Source organism: Zerene cesonia, unplaced genomic scaffold (assembly GCF_012273895.1).
Source record: "Zerene cesonia ecotype Mississippi unplaced genomic scaffold, Zerene_cesonia_1.1 Zces_u010, whole genome shotgun sequence".
In the NCBI taxonomy this organism is placed as follows: Eukaryota; Metazoa; Arthropoda; class Insecta; order Lepidoptera; family Pieridae; genus Zerene; species Zerene cesonia.
The window spans coordinates 666,065-687,078 of NW_024045140.1; the positions used below are offsets into that span (position 1 = coordinate 666,065).

At 37.7% G+C, this 21,014-nt stretch overlaps 2 protein-coding genes across 3 annotated transcripts; both read left to right on the forward strand.

Annotated features, from left to right (window-relative positions):
- Positions 1-615: 615 nt before the first annotated feature.
- Positions 616-14,144, forward strand: LOC119839262 (ran GTPase-activating protein 1). Its single transcript, XM_038365488.1, has 12 exons — positions 616-814; positions 2,565-2,752; positions 3,080-3,214; positions 5,132-5,284; positions 5,792-5,961; positions 8,600-8,702; positions 9,108-9,219; positions 10,022-10,117; positions 11,262-11,393; positions 12,463-12,572; positions 13,093-13,278; positions 13,936-14,144. The coding sequence occupies exons 1-12, from the start codon at positions 703-705 to the stop codon at positions 14,125-14,127; spliced, it is 1,689 nt and encodes a 562-aa protein (XP_038221416.1). The 5' UTR covers positions 616-702; the 3' UTR covers positions 14,128-14,144.
- A 487-nt stretch (positions 14,145-14,631) lies between these two features.
- On the forward strand, positions 14,632-15,983 carry LOC119839249 (ubiquitin-related modifier 1 homolog). 2 transcript variants are annotated; one of them, XM_038365469.1, is made up of 3 exons: positions 14,632-14,784; positions 15,013-15,216; positions 15,837-15,983. In XM_038365469.1, exons 2-3 carry the CDS (start codon positions 15,019-15,021, stop codon positions 15,963-15,965), a joined length of 327 nt encoding a protein of 108 aa, XP_038221397.1. In that variant the 5' UTR covers positions 14,632-14,784; positions 15,013-15,018; the 3' UTR covers positions 15,966-15,983. The 2 variants fall into 2 exon arrangements, with proteins under 2 accessions (XP_038221397.1, XP_038221398.1); XM_038365470.1 differs by having other exon boundaries at positions 14,635-14,784; positions 15,007-15,216.
- The last annotated feature ends 5,031 nt before the right edge of the window (positions 15,984-21,014 follow it).

Consider the following 21,014-nt stretch of genomic DNA (forward strand, 5'->3'; position numbering starts at 1 on the left):
TTCACTGCGTATGACAGCTCACCGAATTTATGACGTCATTGACAGCGGCATTGACGTTTACCCACATTTCTGTGAAAAAATTGTAGAAAACACTACGAAAGTACACAAACTATAAAAAAAAATTACTTTTATAGCCTCCATAGTGTTAAAACATGTTTTTAAAAGAAAGAAACTTATTAACGTCTTCAACCGACTTCTAAAAAAGGAGGATATTGTCAAATCGATAGTATATTTTTGTGGATTAATCGATTTTGATAATTCTTTTTTTATTTGAACGCTGCCTTCAGGTGCCTTTTCATATTTAAATGGGCAATAAAATTCGTCATACTATTTATAAATAATATAATTCCTATGCATCTTTACGAACTTTCTATAGCTTTTCTTGTTTATTACGAAACTAGTAATTCATACAGTGCGCTCATCTTTGGAAGATTGGCAATCATTAGGGCTATTTCAATTTATTCAATCATTTATTTTTAGAATAGAATAGAATATAGTTTATTTCACGAAACAAAGTACACAACACGAAAAATAGATTAGATAGAATTTTAAAACGTAGCTTCTTATTGTCGCACTGACAACTGACAAATTTCATATTATAACTGACATAAAAGTGAAGTTTTAAAAAAATCCGTTGTGTTTTTATTGTTTTCGTGTTTTTTACGCATTTTACGTATTTTAATTATTATTTTAAGTGCAAAAATGGCCTCATTCGATTTAAACGCAATAAGTTCGGCATTAAATGACCCGGGAAGAACTGTGAGTGGTGTAGATTTTTCTGGAAGGTCTTTAAAATTGGATACCGAACAAGATGGTTTGTTGTTTATCTGCTTATTTCTACACTTATTATTAGACTTAGATACATGTACAGTCATATATCTTGGTGTAGATGCATATTACTGAATAATTTCTTAATAACCAAAGGCGGGAATCTGTATTTAACACATAACCTCAAATTCATGAATGCTAACAATTTGTATACGTCTGAAAGTAAAAATGTTATACATAATATCGTTGTACTATTTAATAATCAGACTTCTCAGTTTGTCTACATCTATGTTAACATTAAACTAGTCGCTTCTAGGACAAGTTCACTTGCCAAGCCATGTTATAATAATAAAAGGATCAGATTAACGCGTTTTTTTATTGTACTAGCGCTCCGCATTTGTTTTTCCCGTAGTACGTACTTATCCAAACACTCGGGCATACTTGCCGAACTATATAGTACTATATAGCAAGCGAACTATATAGCCTAATATATTATATGAAGAAATTTTGAAAGTGGTCTAGTATTTCCTGAAATAAGCGCATTCAAATAAACAAGAAGTGTGGAGATATATGTAAATCTAATACACATTTATAAACTACACAGTCACATTTACTCTCAATGCTTCTGTATATGTTTCTGTGAATATCTCAAATTAGCTGCGCCCCGCGGTTTCACCCGCGTAAGTCCGTATCCCATAGGAATATTGTGATAAAAAGTTGCCTATGTGTTATTCCACTTAACCAGTTGCCCACGTAAAAAATTTAATTGCTATCGATTCAGTAGTTTTTGCGTGAAATAGCAAAAAACACACAAACATCCTTACAAACTTTCGCATTTATAATATTAGTAGGATTAAATATGTTTATGATTGCTATGATATGTGATGTTAATTAATATGAAAGACTTCAAGCAAGTTCATAAAAATTTAAGAGGTCAATTCAACTGTTGTTTTTTAGGTTTATTACTTCAACAACTTTGTTGTTTAAGTTTTAGTTTTATAGCATTGAAATGCTTTATAAATGAGAAATTTTGAAAGAATAGAAAAAAATTGATCACGAGGCTAGGATCGGTCAGGCAAGAAACGCGGGTTCGAATCCCGCCTAGTGCTAAAATTTTTTCTGTTCTCTCAAAATTTCTCAACTTTGTTGTTGTGAGGTTGAAATGTTCTTCTATTAGATATAAAGGTATACAGGTTCTTCTATAGAAAAAGTTTTTGAAGAATAGAAGAATAGAAGAAGAAATATTTCATTACCAGGTGGCATTTGAACCCGTGTCACCATAGCAATGTCTAGCCTCTCAGCCACCTGTGATCCCGTCTCAGCACTTGCATATTTCTTCTACTGGCACATTTTTCTCAATTTGTTTTCTATTCTTTAAAAATTTCTCATTTATAAAGCATTGCAATAATGCCCTAAATATTAAGATTCTTCTTTAATTTCATAGCTGGTACGTTCCACGTTGACCCAAGTGAATTAGGTCTAAATCTCACCATTTCAGAGCAGTTTAGTTTTTATATATTTGATAACCGTTATATGTGCTGTTTACCCTTGCTTTACTTGTGGTACATATGTAGCCTAGGTCACTTAGTGAAGTTGCAGCTTTCTAATGGTCTAAGAATTTTTGTAATTGGTTCAAAAGTTTTTGCCTGATAACGTTATAAACATACTAAAATACAAAAATTTATCTTTATGTAGATTCTCAGTATAGTTGTTTAAAGTGCATCAATAGTAGACATGTTTTCTTAACGCTACAACAAAACGCATATTTCACTTCTAGTAACATAATTGACTTCCAGCGAAACCCATCATCGACGCGATCAACGCGTGCCCCGACCTCCAGTACCTCACGCTGACTGGGAACACGCTTGGCGTCGCCGCGGCGAAGGCGATAGCGAAGGCGCTCGAGAACCGTCCCGAGTTGAAGACGGCGAGGTTCTCGGATATGTTCACGGGGAGGATGAAGACGGAGATACCGCCGGCTTTGGTAAGTATGTCGCCTGATGGTAAGCGATCACCACCGTGAACAGGGCAGAGTGTTCCTCTGCCCTGTTCCCTCGTCAACCCCTCCTTTTATGGGTTAAAGGAGGGATTGACGGCGGGAAGAAGGAATGGATTGTGATGGACGAGGAGAGGGAAATGGACCTCCGACTTCCCCACTCACCGAAGGAAATACAGTAACATGCTGCTAATTCACACCGGTCTACTTTGTGGGTGTGGTACTTCCCCACTGCGAGCTGGCCCAATTCGTGCCGAAACATGCTCGACTATCACATACGAATATTATATATATATATATATATATATGTTTCAGAGCGCTCTGGGAGACGGTATGATACAAGCGGGCGCGCGCCTCACGTCGCTGGACTTGAGCGACAACGCGTTCGGCCCGATCGGAGTGGAGGGGCTCGCGAAACTGTTGCAGAGCGATGTTTGCTCGCAGTTGCAGGTGAATATGGTTTATCACACTAGTCACACTGTCATACTAGTCTACTCTCTAGTCTCTCTACTCTCTCTAACCACTCTAGCCACTCTAGCCACACTAGTCACTCTAGTCACTCTGGCCACTCTAGCCACTCTAGCCATTCTAGTCACACTGTCATACTAATCTACTCTCTAGTCTCTCTAGACTCTAGTCTCTCTACTCTTTCTAGCCACTCTAATCACACTAGCCATTCTAGCCACTCTAGCCACTCTAGCCACTCTATTCACTCTAGCCTCTCTAGCAACTCTAGCCACTCTAGTCACTCTAGTCACTCTAGCCGCTCTAGTAACTAGACACTCTAGTAACTAGACACTCTAGTCACTCTAGCCACTCTAGCCACTCTAGTCACTAGACACTCTAGTCACTCTAGCCACTCTAGTCACTCTAGCCACTCTAGACACTCTGTTCACTCTAGCCACTCTAGACACTCTAGCAACTCTGGTCACTAGACACTCTAGCCAAACTAGCCACTCTAGCCACTCTAGTCACTCTAGTCACTGTGGTCACTCCAGACACTCTAGCCACTCTAGACACTCTAGCCACTCTAGCCACTCTGGCCACTCTAGACACTCTAGCTACTCTAGCCACTCTGGCCACTCTAGTCACTCTAGCAACTCTAGTCACTAGACACTGTAGCCACTCTAGTCACTCTGGTCACTCTAGCCACTCTAGACACTCTAGCCACTCTGGCCACTCTAGTCACTCTAGCAACTCTAGTCACACAAGTCATACTAGTCACACTAGGTAGTATTATTAATGTGAAAGTTGGTTTGTTTGGATGTTTATGCGTCAATCACGCAGAATCTACGTTCAGTAGATTATAGGATTTTGATGAAATTTGGTATACAGACAGGGTATGAGCTGACATGGGTGATAGGATACTTTTTATCCCGATTAAAGGCTCTCTTGGGATAAAACAGGAATCTTGATATCTGGGCGGAGTCGGGACCGGCGTCTCTAGTATGTTATAATTAATGGGACTGCGTGAGCGTGGTTTTAAATGTTTGTACACCATACTAGCTGCGCCCCGCGGTTTCATCCGCTTAAGTCCGTATCCCGTAGGAATATCGGAATAAAAAGTTGCCTTTATGTTATTCCAGTTGTCCAGCTGTCTACGTACCAAATTTCATTGCAATCCGTTCAGTAGTTTTTGCGTGAAAGAGCAACAAACTCACACACATCCTTACAAACTTTCGCATTTATAATATTAGTAGGATAGTAGGAAGTAGGATTAGTTAGGTTAATTTAGGATATTACGCTGTTTACGTAAAAAATACAAAATCTTCGATATTTTCTTTTTTACAGTCTCCCCGTGACCATGCTCGCTGTAATGTGTTCGACACGGTCGGGTTAATAATATCGATATATAATATATATAACACAAAGGTGACACACTGACTGACTGACTGACATAGTAATGTATCAACGCACAGCCCAAACCACTGGACGGATCGGGTTGAAATTTGGCATGCAGATAGATTTAATTATTAGTTTTATAGCATTGATTTCAATGCTATAAAACTAAAAATATAAATGAGAAAATTTTGAAATAATAGAAATATAAATTTGATCACGAGGCAGGATTCGAACCTACGTTTCTTGCCTAACCGTAGCAACGTTGCAACGTTCAAAATTTCCCATGCAGATAGATGTTATGACGTAGGCATCCGCTAAGAAAGGAATTTGATAAATTCCACCCCCAAGGGGATATAATGGGGGATGAAAAAAACTTTCAAAAAATTTTGTTGTACAAATGTACAACCAAAATTTGCTATAACCGCACGAGCGTAGCTGCCAGCAACAGCTAATAATGATTGAATCGCGTTTAAAATCCGTTAAAAAATCTATCTAATTTCTAATTATGATCTTTCATAATTTCAGGAGCTGCGTCTCAACAACAACGGTTTAGGTATAACGGGTGGACGGTTGCTGGCCAAAGCCCTATCGGCCAGTCCAAAGAAACTGAAGATATTCATAGCCGGCAGGAATAGATTGGAGAATGATGGAGCTACTGCGTTGGCTGGTGTATTTCAGGTACTGGTTTTTTTTCACGGAGACATTTGATCACAGTTCTAGGTGATGTTAAGTAGAGGTGATGTAGGTGATGACAAGATGAAAAAGAATTACAAAAAACTCGGTTCACCCCATAAAAGGTTGAGAAAAACATATAAATATAGTCCAATTGGTTACCTCCTCTTTTTGGTGGTTGGTTGAAAAGAAAAGGAAATTTTTATGTTAGTTCTTATGAGAAGATTAAGTACGCCAATGACTTCAAGCAAAGCTAAGGTGAATATAAGAAGTCTAATTGAATATCTATACTAATATTATAAAGCTGAAGAGTTTTTTTTTTTTGTTGGTTTAACGCACTAATCTCAGGAACGGCTGGGCCGATTCGAAAAATTCTCACATTGTTAGATAGCCCATTTATTGCGGAGAGCTATGGGCTTTATGTACCACGGGCGGAGCGCTGGTTGCATAAATAAATGTGTGTGATTTTGAGTTTTTCTCAGGTAAGCTGATTTTTCACTTTTTTCATTACAGAGCATGGGCACACTAGAAGAAATTGCCATGCCGCAGAACGGCATATACCACGCCGGCATATCTGCCCTCAGCGAGGCGTTCAAGCAGAACCCGCGACTGGCTTGTTTGAACCTCAACGATAACACCATCGGGCCAAAGGGGGCTGCCGCGATAGCTATGGCCCTGCCTAAGTGAGTGACTTGAAAGAAAGAAAGAAAGAAAAAATTTATTTGGCGACACGAAACACATAAACACAGATGAAATAAAAAATAATAAAACAATAATAATAAAAACAAAAGTAAATAATACAGTGCATCCTCGATATAACAAATCGGAAGGGGACAAATAAATATTCGTTATATCAAGTGATTCGTTGAACTGAGGTTCGTTATGTTGAGGTTAGGTTGGTCTAAAATTCGTTATAAAGAGGTAAAAAAATCACATACTATGATTTTAAGAATCATTACATTGGTTGCACTTATATAAAGGTTTTGGGTTGACGAAATTCGTTAATTAGAGGTAATTATACTTTAACTTTTTGATAGTTAAAAATTCGTTATAAAGAGTTTGTTCGCAAAAAATGTTCGTATTGTAAAGGGATATTTTACATTGGAACAGCGCTATCATCATCAGCCCATATATGTTCCCACTGCTGGGACACAGGCCTCCTATGAGGGTTCAGGCCATAATCCACCACGCTGGCCAAGTGCGGGTTGGCAGATGTCACATGTCGTCGAACTTTTAATTCTTGGACATGCCGGTTTCCTCACGATGTTTTCCTTCACCGTTTTTAAGCAGTGGTGATGTTCCACATGCGCAGATAAATTGAAAAATCAATTTATTTCCTGCACGCTCGCCCGGTCTCGAACCCCGACTTATCGATTTTGAAGTCCAAGGTTCTCACCACTGAGCCACCACTGCTTAGTAAAGCAAGCAAGTGTAAGCAGTGGTGGCTCAGCGGTGAGGACTTCGGACTTCAAAATCGATAAGTCGGGGTTCGAGACCGGGCGAGCGCGCAGGAAATAAATTGATTTTTCAATTTATCTGCGCATGTAGATAACATCACCACTGCTTCAACGGTGAAGGAAAACATCGTGAGGAAACCGGCATGTCCAAGAATTAAAAGTTCGACGGCATGTGACATCTGCCAACCCGCACTTGGCCAGCGTGGTGGATTATGGCCTGAACCCTCATAGGAGGCCTGAGTCCCAGCAGTGGGAACATATATGGGCTGATGATGATGATGATGATGATGATGATTTTACATTGACTCTTATGGACAATTCAAGGGGATTACGAAGAATTTATTAAATCGAGGAAATCGTTATATTGAGGTACGTTATATTAAGGTTGCACTGTTTTTTTTTTTTTATGTCACAGTGGGCAACTGAGCTGGTGGTTCGCCTGATGGTAAGCGATCACCACCGCCCGTGAACATTCGCAAAGGTAAGGCCTCTGCGAATGCGCTGCCCGCTTTTTTGGGATAAGGGAAAAGGAATGGATTAACAACTGGAAAGAAGGAATGGACTGGGATGGGTGAGGAAAAGGAAACGGGCCTCCGGCTCCCCCACTCACCGTACGAAACACAGTGGCATGCCACTATTTCACGCTGGTTTTCTGTGGGGGTGTGGTACTTCCCCGGTGCGAGCTGGCCCAATTCGTGCCGAAGCGTGCTCGACTCCCACAATAATGCATCCCACAGTAATGTAATAGCAAAAAAAAAGTACAACATTAGCGCGTCCCACAGTACCGCCAAAGAGGATCTAGTTCAGCTTGTGCCAGTGCCAATCAAACTTGTTTGCTAAGTGAACTAAGAAAGTTAGGAAACTTGAAGTTTTTAATAATAGACACTAAAAAAAAAATGTTTGCAAATTACTTGAAAATATGAAATTTTTTAAAGATAGTAAAACTGTTTATTTGATGAATCGTTGTAACTTATAAATAGACAAAAAAAAACCATAAGTAATACATTTTTTTTAAACGCTATATACGCTATAATTTGAGTAAAATATATAGATAAAATATGAAAATATAGCGTTAAATCAGTGTCTTTAGCCTATCAATGAAACATATATATGAACTAGCCGACGCGGCAAACGCTGTTCTGCCTGACTCTGATCATTTAGGGGGATGAAAAATAGATGTTGGCCGATTCTCATAGATCCGGTATCTATGAGAATCGCAAAAAATTTCATCAGAATCGGTCAAGCCGTATCGGAGATGTATGGCAACGAAAACTGTGACACGAGAATTTTATATATTAGATATAATATAAAGAAAGAGGTTTTATTAAAATTTATAATATAACTAGCTGCACCCGGCAAACGCTGTTCTGCCTTACTCTTATCATTTAGGGGTATGAAAAATAGATGTTGGCCGATTCTCAGACCTACCCAATATGCTTACCAAATTTCAGAGGAATCGGTCAAGCCGTTTCGGAGGAGTATGGCAACGAAAACTGTGACACGAGAATTTTATATATATAGATTTGTTTAAATGCATGATTGTACTAATTTTAAAATATATTATTTCATAGTATTTTTTTCGTGTTTGATTTTACGCCAGTATTATACATTAAGAAATTAAAAACTTTTTAACGGATTTTATACGCGATTTATTCATTATCGGAGAACGTCTCCCCGTGACCACGCTCGCTGTAAAGTGTTCGAAACGTCGGGTTAATAATATAATGAATAAATCGCGTTTTAAATCCGTTAAAAAGTTTTTAATTTCTTAATATATTATTTCATTTTATGTTAATTTGTTAAATCACAAATACCATTCACCGAACATGAGTAAAACACATGTTTTTTCGCATATTTGCCGCAGATTGAAGAATTTGAAATCCATCAATTTCGGCGACTGTTTGTTGAAGAGCAAAGGTGCGAGCGCGCTCGCGCGAGGCCTGAAGGATCATTGCGTGCAGCTGGAGGTGAGTGTGTGTGTGCGTATGTGCGTGCGTGCGTGTGTGCGTGCGTGCGCGTGTGCGTGCGTGCGTGTGTGCGTGCGTGCGTGCGTGTGCGTGCGTGCGCGCGCCTGTGTGTGTGTGTGTGTGTGTAGAAACATCTGCACTGATACCGCATACCACACATACCACACTTATACAAACATACAAACTATACATACTAATAAAAAGCTGTCCTTATATCATACTAGCTGCGCCCCGCGGTTTCACCCGCGACAGTCCATGTAACTACGTACGTACCAAATTTCATTGCAATCGACAACTGGAATAACATATAGGCAACTTATCCCGATATTCCTACGGGATACGGACGTATGCGGGTGAAACCGCGGAGCGCAGCTAGTTTATAATAATAGTGAGATGTGATTTCAGTCATTGGACCTGAGTCACAACGAAATCGGCAGCGGCGCGTGCATGGAGCTGGTCGACGCGCTGAGCTCGCTGCCGGACTGCGCGGAGCGGCTCAGCCGGGTGGTGCTCGCTGGTGAGTCGGTTGTTTCGTTCATTAGTTCGTTCGTTCATTGATTCGTTCTTTCGTTAGTTCGTTAGTTTATATGTTCGTTAGTTCGTTAGTTTATATGTTCGTTAGTTCGTTAGTTTATAAGTTCGTTTGTTTATTAGTTCTTTCGTTTAGAAATTAAAAACCAGAAAATACTAGTTCTTTCGTTCCTTAGTATGTTTATTAATGTCGTAACGAACCAACTTTATTTATTCGTTCGTTCATTGGTTCGTTCGGTCGTTCTGTAGAAGCCTTCTGTTAGGATAACAATAGACAGACATATAAAAATAGTTATACATTCTCACACACACACACATTTATAGGCCGGTATCCTTTTTCTTACCCTTTCTAGTCCTTTGCTTTATTCCTACAATCAATCCTGTCTTAATCCCTTTCCAATTTGAAGTCGGCAATCCGTTTGTAAAGGCGTAAGGTGTCCAATCGACCTTACGCCTCTCCAAATATCCCACCAGCTCCATTACCGACGATGATATAAAAAAAAAGATAGTTTGTCTTCGTGTTGTACTAGGCCGTGCAGTACATACATATTTAATATATAAAATTCTCGTGTCACAGTTTTCGTTGCCATACTCTTTCGAAACGGCTTGACCGATTTTGATGAAATTTTTTATGCTTATCCGGTATCTATGAGAATCGGCCCAACATCTATTTTTCATACCCCTAAATGATAAGAGTAAGGCAGAACAGCGTTTGCCGGGTGCAGCTAGTATTCATATATATAAATAGGTATATAATATTATGTATGTCTGTTTTCATTTAATTGCAGGTAACAGTTTAGGCGGTGCGGCGAATAAGAAAACAATAAAGGACAAACTCGGCCCGTCGGCTGAGCTAAGCGATGGGGAGGGGAGCGAAGAGGAGTGTGAGTTCTCTTTTATTTTTTATTTTAATAACATTACATTAAAAAAAATCCCCCCGAACGCATTTTATCATTCTATCCATTCTTTATTCGAACCTGGCAAGGGAACGCTGGAACATGCTTCCTGAGTCTGTGTTCCCAGACGGGTATAATCTGGGGATCTTCAAAAGTAGAGTGAACAGGTACCTCCTAGGGAAGCGCGCTCCATCTTGGACTACATCTACGCTTACCAGCAGGTGAGGTGGTAGTTCAGCGCTTCCCTATCACACAATAAAAAAAAACATTTGAATTGTCGGCCATGTTGAATTAGTAATTTAACTTATTGTATAGAATTTGACTTGTCATACCTTCTCATATCCATATTGGGGGAGTTATGAAATAACACTAACTTTATTTATTTATTTACCATTAAAAAACTTAATAAAATTACACTATAAAGAATTGGCGGTCTTCACGCTATATAGCAGTTTCTTCCAGACAACCAGACGTACAGAGAGAAATTGGATAGTGAAGAGGAATAGGACTTTCTTTTTATCTGCGTTTGGGATCGCCAGGATTCAATTTTTGTTGTCTTTTTAGTTTTTTTATTATATCTATCTTCTAGATGACATATTATGGCTATGGTTTTATTTGCAATAAAACACCAGATCAAATCATTCATTCAGTTGAACTAATCATTCGTTCTATTGAAGCAAACTGTCAATATGGCATTAGCAACCGACTTCAAAAAAGAAGGAGGCTATCAATTCCAGTGGTTTGTCTTTGTCGCCCCACAACTTTTTACTGGGTGAACCAATATTTATGATCCATATTTTATTTGAGAGCTTGTGCCTAACGTGTGATCCAATTTAAATTCGTTCTAATTCTGACAATTTGAAAGTGGTTCAGTTTCTTATTACTATAATTATATAATTATGTGTTAGTTTTTAATTAACTATTAATTCATTAATCTGACATGACAAATGACATGGTAAATGTTAAAACTGTGTTATGACGATTCAAACGTGCTTCTTAAAAGAAGTCTCATTGATTGAATAAATGTTTGAATTTGATTAACTGCCTTTCAAAATCAGAATGTCCCCCCCCCCCCCATACAAAAAAAATTTTTTTTTCAATATTTTTTTTTTGTTTTTTCTTGCCAAAACAGTCGTGTCGGACTCCGACGAGGACGGCACCGACGAATCGGACGGGGACAACTCGGAGGACAGCGCCACGGAGGACGCGCGGCACATGGACCCCGCGGGGGACGTCGTCCGTGACCTGGCACTAGACAGTTCCGGTGAGGTGAACGTGTCGGAGCCCCTTTCCTCTTTCCTTTTCCTCTCCCTTCCCAGTCCGTTCCATCTTTCCGGTTGTCAAACCTTTTCGTATCCCTTTCCCCTTGAAAGCGTCTGCGTCTGTCCATGGGCGGAGGTGATCGCTTACCATCAAGCGAACTATCAGTTCAGTTCCCCGCTAAGAAATAAAAATAATAAAAAAATGTGGCCCCCTGTGAGGGGAGGGCGTGTTGTTACCCTGTGAGAGGGGACAACATGGGGGGTAACTTGTAGGGTTTGTGGGTACACTGGGGAGGAGGTGTGATTACCCTGTGAGAGAACATGTAGTTACCCTACGGGACATATGTTTTTAGGAAAGGAGGGGTGTAAGGGGGCGAGGGAGATGTTTATCCTTTTTTTGTTGAAGTCGGTCGATAAGAACAGATGTCACATTTCTTCTTTTAAATTGGATGTTGAAGAATCATACTTAATTTATTAGATTTTAGTATGTTGTTACATAATATTATAAAGTGGATTTTACGATATACGTTATGTGTATTTTTAATCGACGTGCCTAATAACGAAAGAAGGTTCTCAATTACGCTGTTCGTTGTGGCCAAAAACAAGAAAAGGCTCTCAATTAGACTGTTTGTTGTGGCCAAAAACAAAAGAAGGTTCTCAATTAGACTGTTTATTGTGGCCAAAAACAAGAAGGTTCTCAATTAGACTGTTCGTTGTGGCCAAAAACAAAAGAAGGTTCTCAATTAGTTTGTTCTGGCCAAAAACAAAAGAAGGTTCTTAATTAGACTGTTTGTTGTGGCCAAAAACAAAAGAAGGTTCTCAATTAGACTGTTTGTTGTTGCCAAAAATAAAAGAAGGTTCTCAATTAGACTGTTTGTTGTTGCCAAAAATAAAAGAAGGTTCTCAATAACACCGTTTTTTTTTTTGCTTTGTTAATTCATACTTCTCTGGATTTTCAACCGATTGACAATGCCATGCCTTTTAGCGCGTACAACATTTGTAGACAGGCATACAACGCGGTTTTTTATTTTCAAGTCGGTTAATACGTTTTTTTTTGTTTTTGCTTAACAGGAGTAGAAGAAGTGGAATCGGATGTGGGTAGATTCTTAAAAGAGCCGACAGTGGAGAATCTAAATAAACTAGGGCCGGATGCGGCGAAACTCATAGATGTACATTTTCAGGTATTTATATGTTTTTTTTTTATAATTAGATATTTTTTTTTTATGGAATAGAAGTATAACTTGTATTATGCACTCGCTGTGCGGCCCGGCGTCGCCCGTGGTACATATATAGTCTATGTCACTCGGTGATGTTGCAGCTTTCTAATGGTGAAAGGATTTTTGAAATCGCTTCAGCCGTTTTTGCGTGAAAACTTGAAAACAGAAAAATGCAATATACATGTATTGTTATTAGCTGTGTCCCGCGGTTTTACCCACGTAGTACCTAGTAGATGTTATATAGCCTAAAGCCTTCCTCGGTTAATGGGCTATCTAGCACTGAAAGAATTTTTCAAAGAGCACCTACAGTTCCTGATGTTAGAGCCTTCAGTCGACCAAACAAACCCTTCCGTTTAAAATATATTACCGTTCACTACCGTTCGTATATGATATTTTCTTTTTGTTATTCAAAAAATTACACAAATTTTCTAAAAAGCCCATCTAAAATCATTACAACGCTACTAAATAAAATGCCTCCTTCCAGTCTATACACGACCAGGAGAGCCTCATACAGGCGTACGTGGAAGCGCTCTGCTGCGTGTCCGGCCTGTCCCGCGAGAGCCCCGCAGCGGGCCGCGTGGCCCGCGACCTGTACCCCCTGCTGGTGGGGCGCGCCAAGCAGCAGTGGCTGCTGGCTAACACCGTGCTCGCGGCTTTACAGTTAATTAAGGTGAGTAGAAGCATAAAAAATAACAAAAAATAACAAAAAATAACAAAAAATCCAAAAAAAAATAATGACATCCCATGCTAGTGGGACGCTTTAATTTACAGTAAAACACAGAAATAAAAAAAATCCAAAAAGTATGCTTTTCTGACAGATTCGACCATTGACTCTTTCTCCGAAAAAAAATGACTAAATAACTACATAGTGTAAAACAAAATCGTCTTTTCTGTCTGTTTCTATCTCCCTGTGTGTGCTAAAATCTTTAAACAGATGGAAATGGGCCTTTGATTGAGTTTTTTAATGGATGGAGTGATTCAATAGAGAGGTTTATGGATAGAGGTTTACTGAGTTTCTTTATAGATAGAGTGATTCAAGAGAGAAGTTTATTTATATAATAATATAATGTGCGAAGCCGCAGGCAAAAATTTATCCTACTATTTAATATTTTTAATATTATAAATGCAAAGGTTTGTAAGGATGTGTGTGCGTTTGTTGCTCTTTCACGCAAAGACTACTGAACCGATTGCAATGAAATTTGGTATGTAGACAGGTGGAGAACTGCAATAATATATAGGCAACTTTTAGGCGACTTAGGCGGGTGAAACCGCGGGGCGCAGCTAGTCATAAATAAAGAGATATTTTTTTTATTTTTTTTTCTTGCAGTCTGAAAACAAAAACTACAAGATCCGGTGGAGCGTACCGCCGTGCTACAGCGTGCTCGCGTCGCAAATAGACGCTACGTACTTCCCCGCGGCGTTGCGTGACACTTTGCGATTTTTTATAAGTAGCAAGTTGGAGGTGTTGGCGCCGGAGGTCAAAGCGGCGGTTGAAATGTACCCTAATTTATATACTTGAATAAAATTTTTAAGGAATTTGTGTTTTATTTGTGGGTTTTTTTATCTGTAATTTTGTGGGTTAACAACCATATGTTATCTTCTCGTTATAAAGTATGACCTACCTTCCTTAGCGTGCCCTTAAATATCTGTTAAAGATTTTTAATATCACAGCGGCTGGGCTGCAGGATATTTATTCATACATAGGTGAAATTTGAAAAATCCTTAGTCACGAGGCTTATTTCAATTAAATTATATCTGTATCATCAGATTTTTAAATGATGAATATTGAATTAATTTCCAGGAATAATAATTAAAACCGTCGTTTTAAAAAGACACCTATAGTAAACTTTTCATGTGTATTCTTTGTACCTATATACGTATTAGGTTTACAAATATTATTTGATATTGGTAAAATATTTTCAAAAGTATAATCTAATATCAATTACTATGTCTTTTCTATCTAGAATCATAGAATGTATATGAACGCACCTGTGTTCATTTGATTTTGACAGGTTAAGTTTGACAACTGTTTATTATCTACATAAATATACAAAAACATAACCTAACAATTTAAAATGAATGTAAAATTTCGATTCATTGTTCAGTGTACATAAATCTACTACAGATAATTGTAAATTTATATAATTATTTATTGTATATTGAACTAAAATAAGATGTAAGTACTATTACTTTAGATTTATTTATTGACTGAATGCGAAGAAGTTGTCGAAGTTTCTCTCATGTTCTGATTGCGTTATTAACCTAACAAAAATAAAATTTATCGTTAAAAGCAAACAATATTATGTCTTTCATTTCTTAGTTAAATATTCTATACAAGTAAATCAATTCTCTGTCTGTAGCTTCACCCTAACAAAGGAGGATATAGTAAGCTATATTGTTTCAGATAACAATGGGCGCTCTAAAAATCCAGTTGCACTTTGGTGGTGGTGCAGAATTGCTATTCGATAAAATAAAGAAGAGGGAAGTTGAGTTGCCAGCACTAAAGAAGTATTTGCCAGATTGTCAGAGTGAAAAATGGAGAATACGGGAGCTCTTAGTATGGTTAAGGGATAATTTATTGAAGGAGAGACCTGAATTATTCCTTCAGGTGATTAGAAATGTGTAGATTTTAAAAATAAGTTTGAATTAGAAGATGTAGATGTGATGTGTAGGTCATATATTGGTATAGGGAGATTCATCATCATCACTCCATACATGTTCCCACTGCTGGGACACAGCCCTCCTATAAGGGTTCAGGCCATAATCCAACACGCTGACACAGAAGACTGGTGTGACATAGTAGCATGGTACCATGTTTTTTCATCCTTCTCAGCCCATTCCTACTTTCCAGTTGTCAATCCTTTCCTTACCCCTTTCTCCTTAAAATTGGGCAACACATATACAGAGGCACTACTCTGTTCTATTCACGGGGCAGTGGTGATCGCTTACCATCAGGCGAACCACCAGCTCAATTGCTTGCTGTGACATAAAAAGGGAGGGATTAAGATTTATTATTTACTAGACGCTCGTCCCGGCTCCGCCCGGATATCAAGATTCCTGTTGTATCCCAAGGGAGCTTTTAATCGGGATATAAAGTATCCTATCACCCAAGTCAGCTCATATGTAAACCGAATTTCATCAAGATCCGTTTAGGAATTTCAGCGTGATTGACGGACAAACATCCAAACAAATAAAATCCAACATTTATAATATAAGTATCATTTACAGGGTGAGTCGGTAAGACCTGGTATATTGGTGTTAATAAACGACGCGGATTGGGAGCTCCACGGCGAACTCGATTACGAAATAGAGGAAAATGATGTTATAATGTTTATATCGACACTACATGGCGGTTGAATAAATGTCTTTTATTTATTTGCGTTTTATTTGAGTGATTTTCGTGTTTGAATGAAATAAATTATTGATATATGGATATCAATAACGTTACGATATCGTGGGTAGTAATTGATCGCAAATTTGTTTTTTAGTTTTATAGCATTGAAATGCTTTATAAATGAGAAATTTTGAAAGAATAGAAAAAAATTGGCAAATATCAATATCTATCTATAATACTAAAAATCTAATTTAACAAAGACCGCTTTCCATCGATACAATATTATTATTTTTTTTTTTTTATTTTATTTTATTAAGGCTCATTAGCAATTGTACACCGATACATTAACATGAGATGATACAAAAAATTATATGTATATATGTCATAATGTACACAATAAAAAATGAGCACAGCATGTACAAAATTCTTTCAAAATTTCTAATTTATAAAGCATTTCAATGCTATAAAACTAAAAATTAAATTTAACAAAGGCCGCGTTCCATCGATACAATATTGTAATCATTGAAATAATGTTTCGTATTGGTTGTGATGGTTCTTAATCATCTCAATAGATGGCGTGGGGTGCCCCTTAGGCACATGAAACCGAAAGAATAGAAGAAATTCGATTACTGTGGCAGGATCACGGGTGGCCGAGAGGCTAGGCGTTGCTACGGTTAGGCAAGATACGCAGGTTCGAATCCTGCCTCGTGATCAAATTTTTTCTATTCTTTCAAAATTTCTAGTTGGTACATAATTATACACTGACAAGGTTGATCATATTCAGCGTCTTTTTAAATTTCCTGATTGTGTCAAAATGTTAATCTAATGTTTGGTTTATAAATCCATTATATTTTTTACATATTCGTGGTATGGGGGAGAAGGAACCCAACGTAGTCCTCATGACTGGCACCGATAATAGTGGGACCGGTTTCATAGGGAATTTACTAGGTGTGCGGAAGCCTATCAAGGAAAGCAATTGATATAATAGCATGGCAGTCTATACGATTTCGAAGTAATTTGTATATAAATAAAATGTCTAAATTGTCGCGTCTTTTTTCTAATGATATCATTTTGAAATATTCCAAAAGTGAAGAGTATGAAATCACTTTCTTACTCATGTTTGGTTGTGATGGTTCTTAATCATCTCAATAGATGGCGCGGGTTGCCCCTTAGGCACATGAAACCGAAAGAGTAGAAGAGATAAGATTACTGTGGGGTCACGGGTGGCCGAGAGGCTAGGCGTTGCTAAGGTTCGGTAAAATGACGCGGGTTCGAATACCGCTGAGTGATCGCAAATTGTCATTATTTCTATAGCAGTCTAGAAATTATAGACTTAACGGAATTTATATGTGATTTCTTCATTACTAGCGGTCCGCCCCGGCTTCATACGTGGTACATATATAGCCTGTAGCCTTCCTCAATAAATGGGCTATCTAACACTGAAATAACTTTTCAAATAGCACCAGCAGTTCCTGAGATTAGTGCGTTCAAACAAACTCTTCAGCTTTATAATATTAGTATAGGTGTTATTTATATTTTATATTTACGTTTCGAGAATTTTCAATCTTTCCGTGACCATGTTCGTTTTATTGTTCAAAATGTCGGTTTAAATAGTAAATTGATAAATCGCATTTAAAACCCCTTAAAAAGTCCTTAATTTCTACTCGCGTATATATCATCATCATCAACCCATATATGTTCCCACTGCTGGGACGTAGGCCTTCTATGAGCGTAAAATTTCACACCTAAATAACATCCAAATTTGATGCTGTGGATTAATCGTAAAAGCGTACTAAACAGACAGACTGTGGAGGAAGGATAGTGGGATTCCTCTATCGACTCTTTCGATAGAGGAATCCCACTATCCTTCACCAGTCTTCACGTTTAGCCGGCCGATAAAGAATTTTTGGAAAGTTGTATATAAGGTCTATACCGAGAACATTTCGCTTGTGCGATACAGAAATATGTCGCTACACGACGTCCAGAACGATATTTATGTCGAAGGCATAATTTCATTAATTTCAATAAAACAGAATGCTTCGTACTAATATTATAAATGCAAAAGTTTGTAAGGATGTATGTCTTTGTTGCTCTTTCACGCAAAAACTACTGGACCGATTGCAATGAAATTTGTTACGTAGATTGCTGGACAACTGGAATAACATATAGGTAACTTTTAATCCCGATATTCCTACGGGATATAGACTTACGCGGGTGAAACTGCGGGGCGCAGCTAGTAACATATAACTGTAATGTTATGCCAGTAAAAATACAATATAGTCAGAAACATATACTGGTTGCATCAGCGACAGATGCGAGTTTAATCTAATCATTACGAGATTTTAAAACCAATTTACTGCAAATTGGTTAAAACATTTCAAACATTGGATAAGTGGATTAAAGAAGCGAGGGGTGGCTTTATATAGCGTCGAATGATCTGGTAGAATGGAAAAAATACGTGAAGATTTAGAGGTTATGTTTTAATCTACTGGAAGAAGACTGATTTTATTTTATGTGGTAATCGGTACTAATTGGGCCAACTCGCACCGGGGAACCACACCCCCATAGAAGACCCGCATGCAAATAGCATACATAGCATATGTTGAGTTTCGCATACTGTTGTGTGATTGGGTTGCCGGAGGCCCATATCCTTTTCCTTACCCTTCCCAGTTCTTTACGATATTTCTCTCGTCAATCCTTTCTTAATCGTTTTCCAATTTTCAGTCGGCATTTGTAGTAGTACCATTCGTAAGGTCAATTGCAGACCTTACGCCTCTACAACTGGGCGGTGGTAGCGCTTACCATCACCAGCCACCAGCGCCATAGCCGCCGATGGTATAAAAAAAAAACAAAAAAACTATGAATTAAATCTCTCCGTTTAACGGGGATGATAATCGAGTCTAAAGGAGTTGGTTACGTACAAAAGTTAGTTGGGGCTGGGATGTCATAGCAGTAACTGCTTTACTTTTAACTGAACACCGATTTATATATAAATAACAAATTTGAGAAACAAAATAGAAAACAACTAATCATAAGAAAGATTTATATTATCCGTCATTATAAAGTCCACGTGAAGTCGCAGGCACCAACTAGTCTATTCATTAAATAGTGCATTAATTCCCACCAATTTTAAAACACTCCGAATTAATCATAGAAATGCATACACGATGTATTTCAAAACAAATGATTTGGAAGGGCGCATGCATCAGCGGGGCGCCATGTTTTTTTTGATTTAAAATACGCACACCCCAAAATTGATGTAGTAATGTAATCGGTGGTATTAAGATTCAATTCTGTGGAAAGTACAGTTGTGTGGAAAAGTGGCCACTTGTTTTCGTGAACAGAAACGTGAAGAATGTTTAAGCTGTAGCTTTGAGAGCTATCCAAGATTTTCTTTTATTCGCGTTTTGGAATCGTCAGTTAACAAGCAATTAAACTTTGAGTACTTAAATTACTTAACTTTAAGTTAAAGGACCTGATCCTTTGCTTGGTCTGTCATAAAAAAGTAATGTACTTATTTCATTTTAAGTTAACATCAAGTGGCCCATGTGCTTCTTTGCTTGGTCTGTCATAAAAAAGTAGTTTTTGAAGTTTTGAAGAAGACGCATCTCTCTATTTACTCTTTTTGCATCGTATTATTTGTCTTTTGACATAAGTTTTTTCCTCCTTTTCAAATAGATGTGCTAAAAATAATAGACTCACATTTGTTTATTACAAGGTCTTCAATGTCGGAGCGCCGATAAATAACACAACATTCCTTCAAATTAGCACCTTGTTTCGGGACTGTAATGTTCAAAGTCGTTCATTAAATCGCTCGTATCGCTCATTAAAAAACTATGCCAAATACATGCGAAGGCAGTTTTACTTGGACAGTAAATCTATATAAGAGACCAATACGTTTATTGTACGTCAATGGCTTTTTCCGTAAATTTGTTAGAAATTTGTAGTTAAATTGAATGAATTTCATGCATTAAATATATGGATTTCCTAGTAGGTTATTTATATTTTGAGAATAATTTTGGAAAATATATATAGTCTACTAGCTGCGCCCCTCGGTTTCACCCGCGTAAGTCTGTATCCCGTAGACATAGCGGGATAAAAAGTTGCCTATATGTTAGTCCAGTTGTCCAGCTGTCTACGTACAAAATGTCATTGTAATCGGTTCAGTACTTTTTGCGTGAAAGAGCAACAAACCCACACACATCCTTACAAACTTTCGCATTTATAATATTAGTAGGATTTAATATTAAAATATTACTACAGTAGTTAAATATTTTATAATACATTGTCTCCGCGACTGTACTCATCATACAAGGGTAGGGCGCCTCGACATATTGTGAAGTGACTGACATTTGCGACTGGTCTAATTAAATGATATGACATTTTTGACTTGATGCTACGTGACGTCATCAAATGTCAGATTAGGTACAGATAAAAAAACTGAATAACAAAAAAATATATATATTTGAGAGTTTGTAAATTAGATAGACTACAATTCTGATGCTAGCTTATGACCGCGGCTTCGCACGCGTTAAATTCGGAATTTTCTAATAGATAATTTTAGAAATATAAACCTATCTCTTGAATCACTCTCTATTAAAAAAACCCTATCTAAATTTGTTACATAATTTTAAAGATCAAAGCATACAGACACACAGACGGGGGAAAACTACTTTGTTTTATACTATGTAGTGATATATATGTAAGTGACTCTATCTAACATAAAGAAAGATTTGTATGAATGTATGTTTGTAATGTTTCACACAAAAACTGCTGGAGCGAACGCTGCTTCTTTACTGAATACTATTGGTTATAATATTAACCACGGCCGAAGTTAGGGCTAACCGCTAGTCATAATTAATTGTCGAATACAGGCTTTATCGCGACCACAAGAAGAGAAGAAGAAGAGAAGAAGAAGAGAAGAAGAAGAGAAGAAATTCCTTTGTATCACTATAATGATATACATTATACGTTAAATAAACATACATTAAAAGAGGAACTATACCTAGTCTTGCCATAAATATTGTAATAAAGAAAAAAGAAAATTGTTAACTGCAAATAACATTTATTAC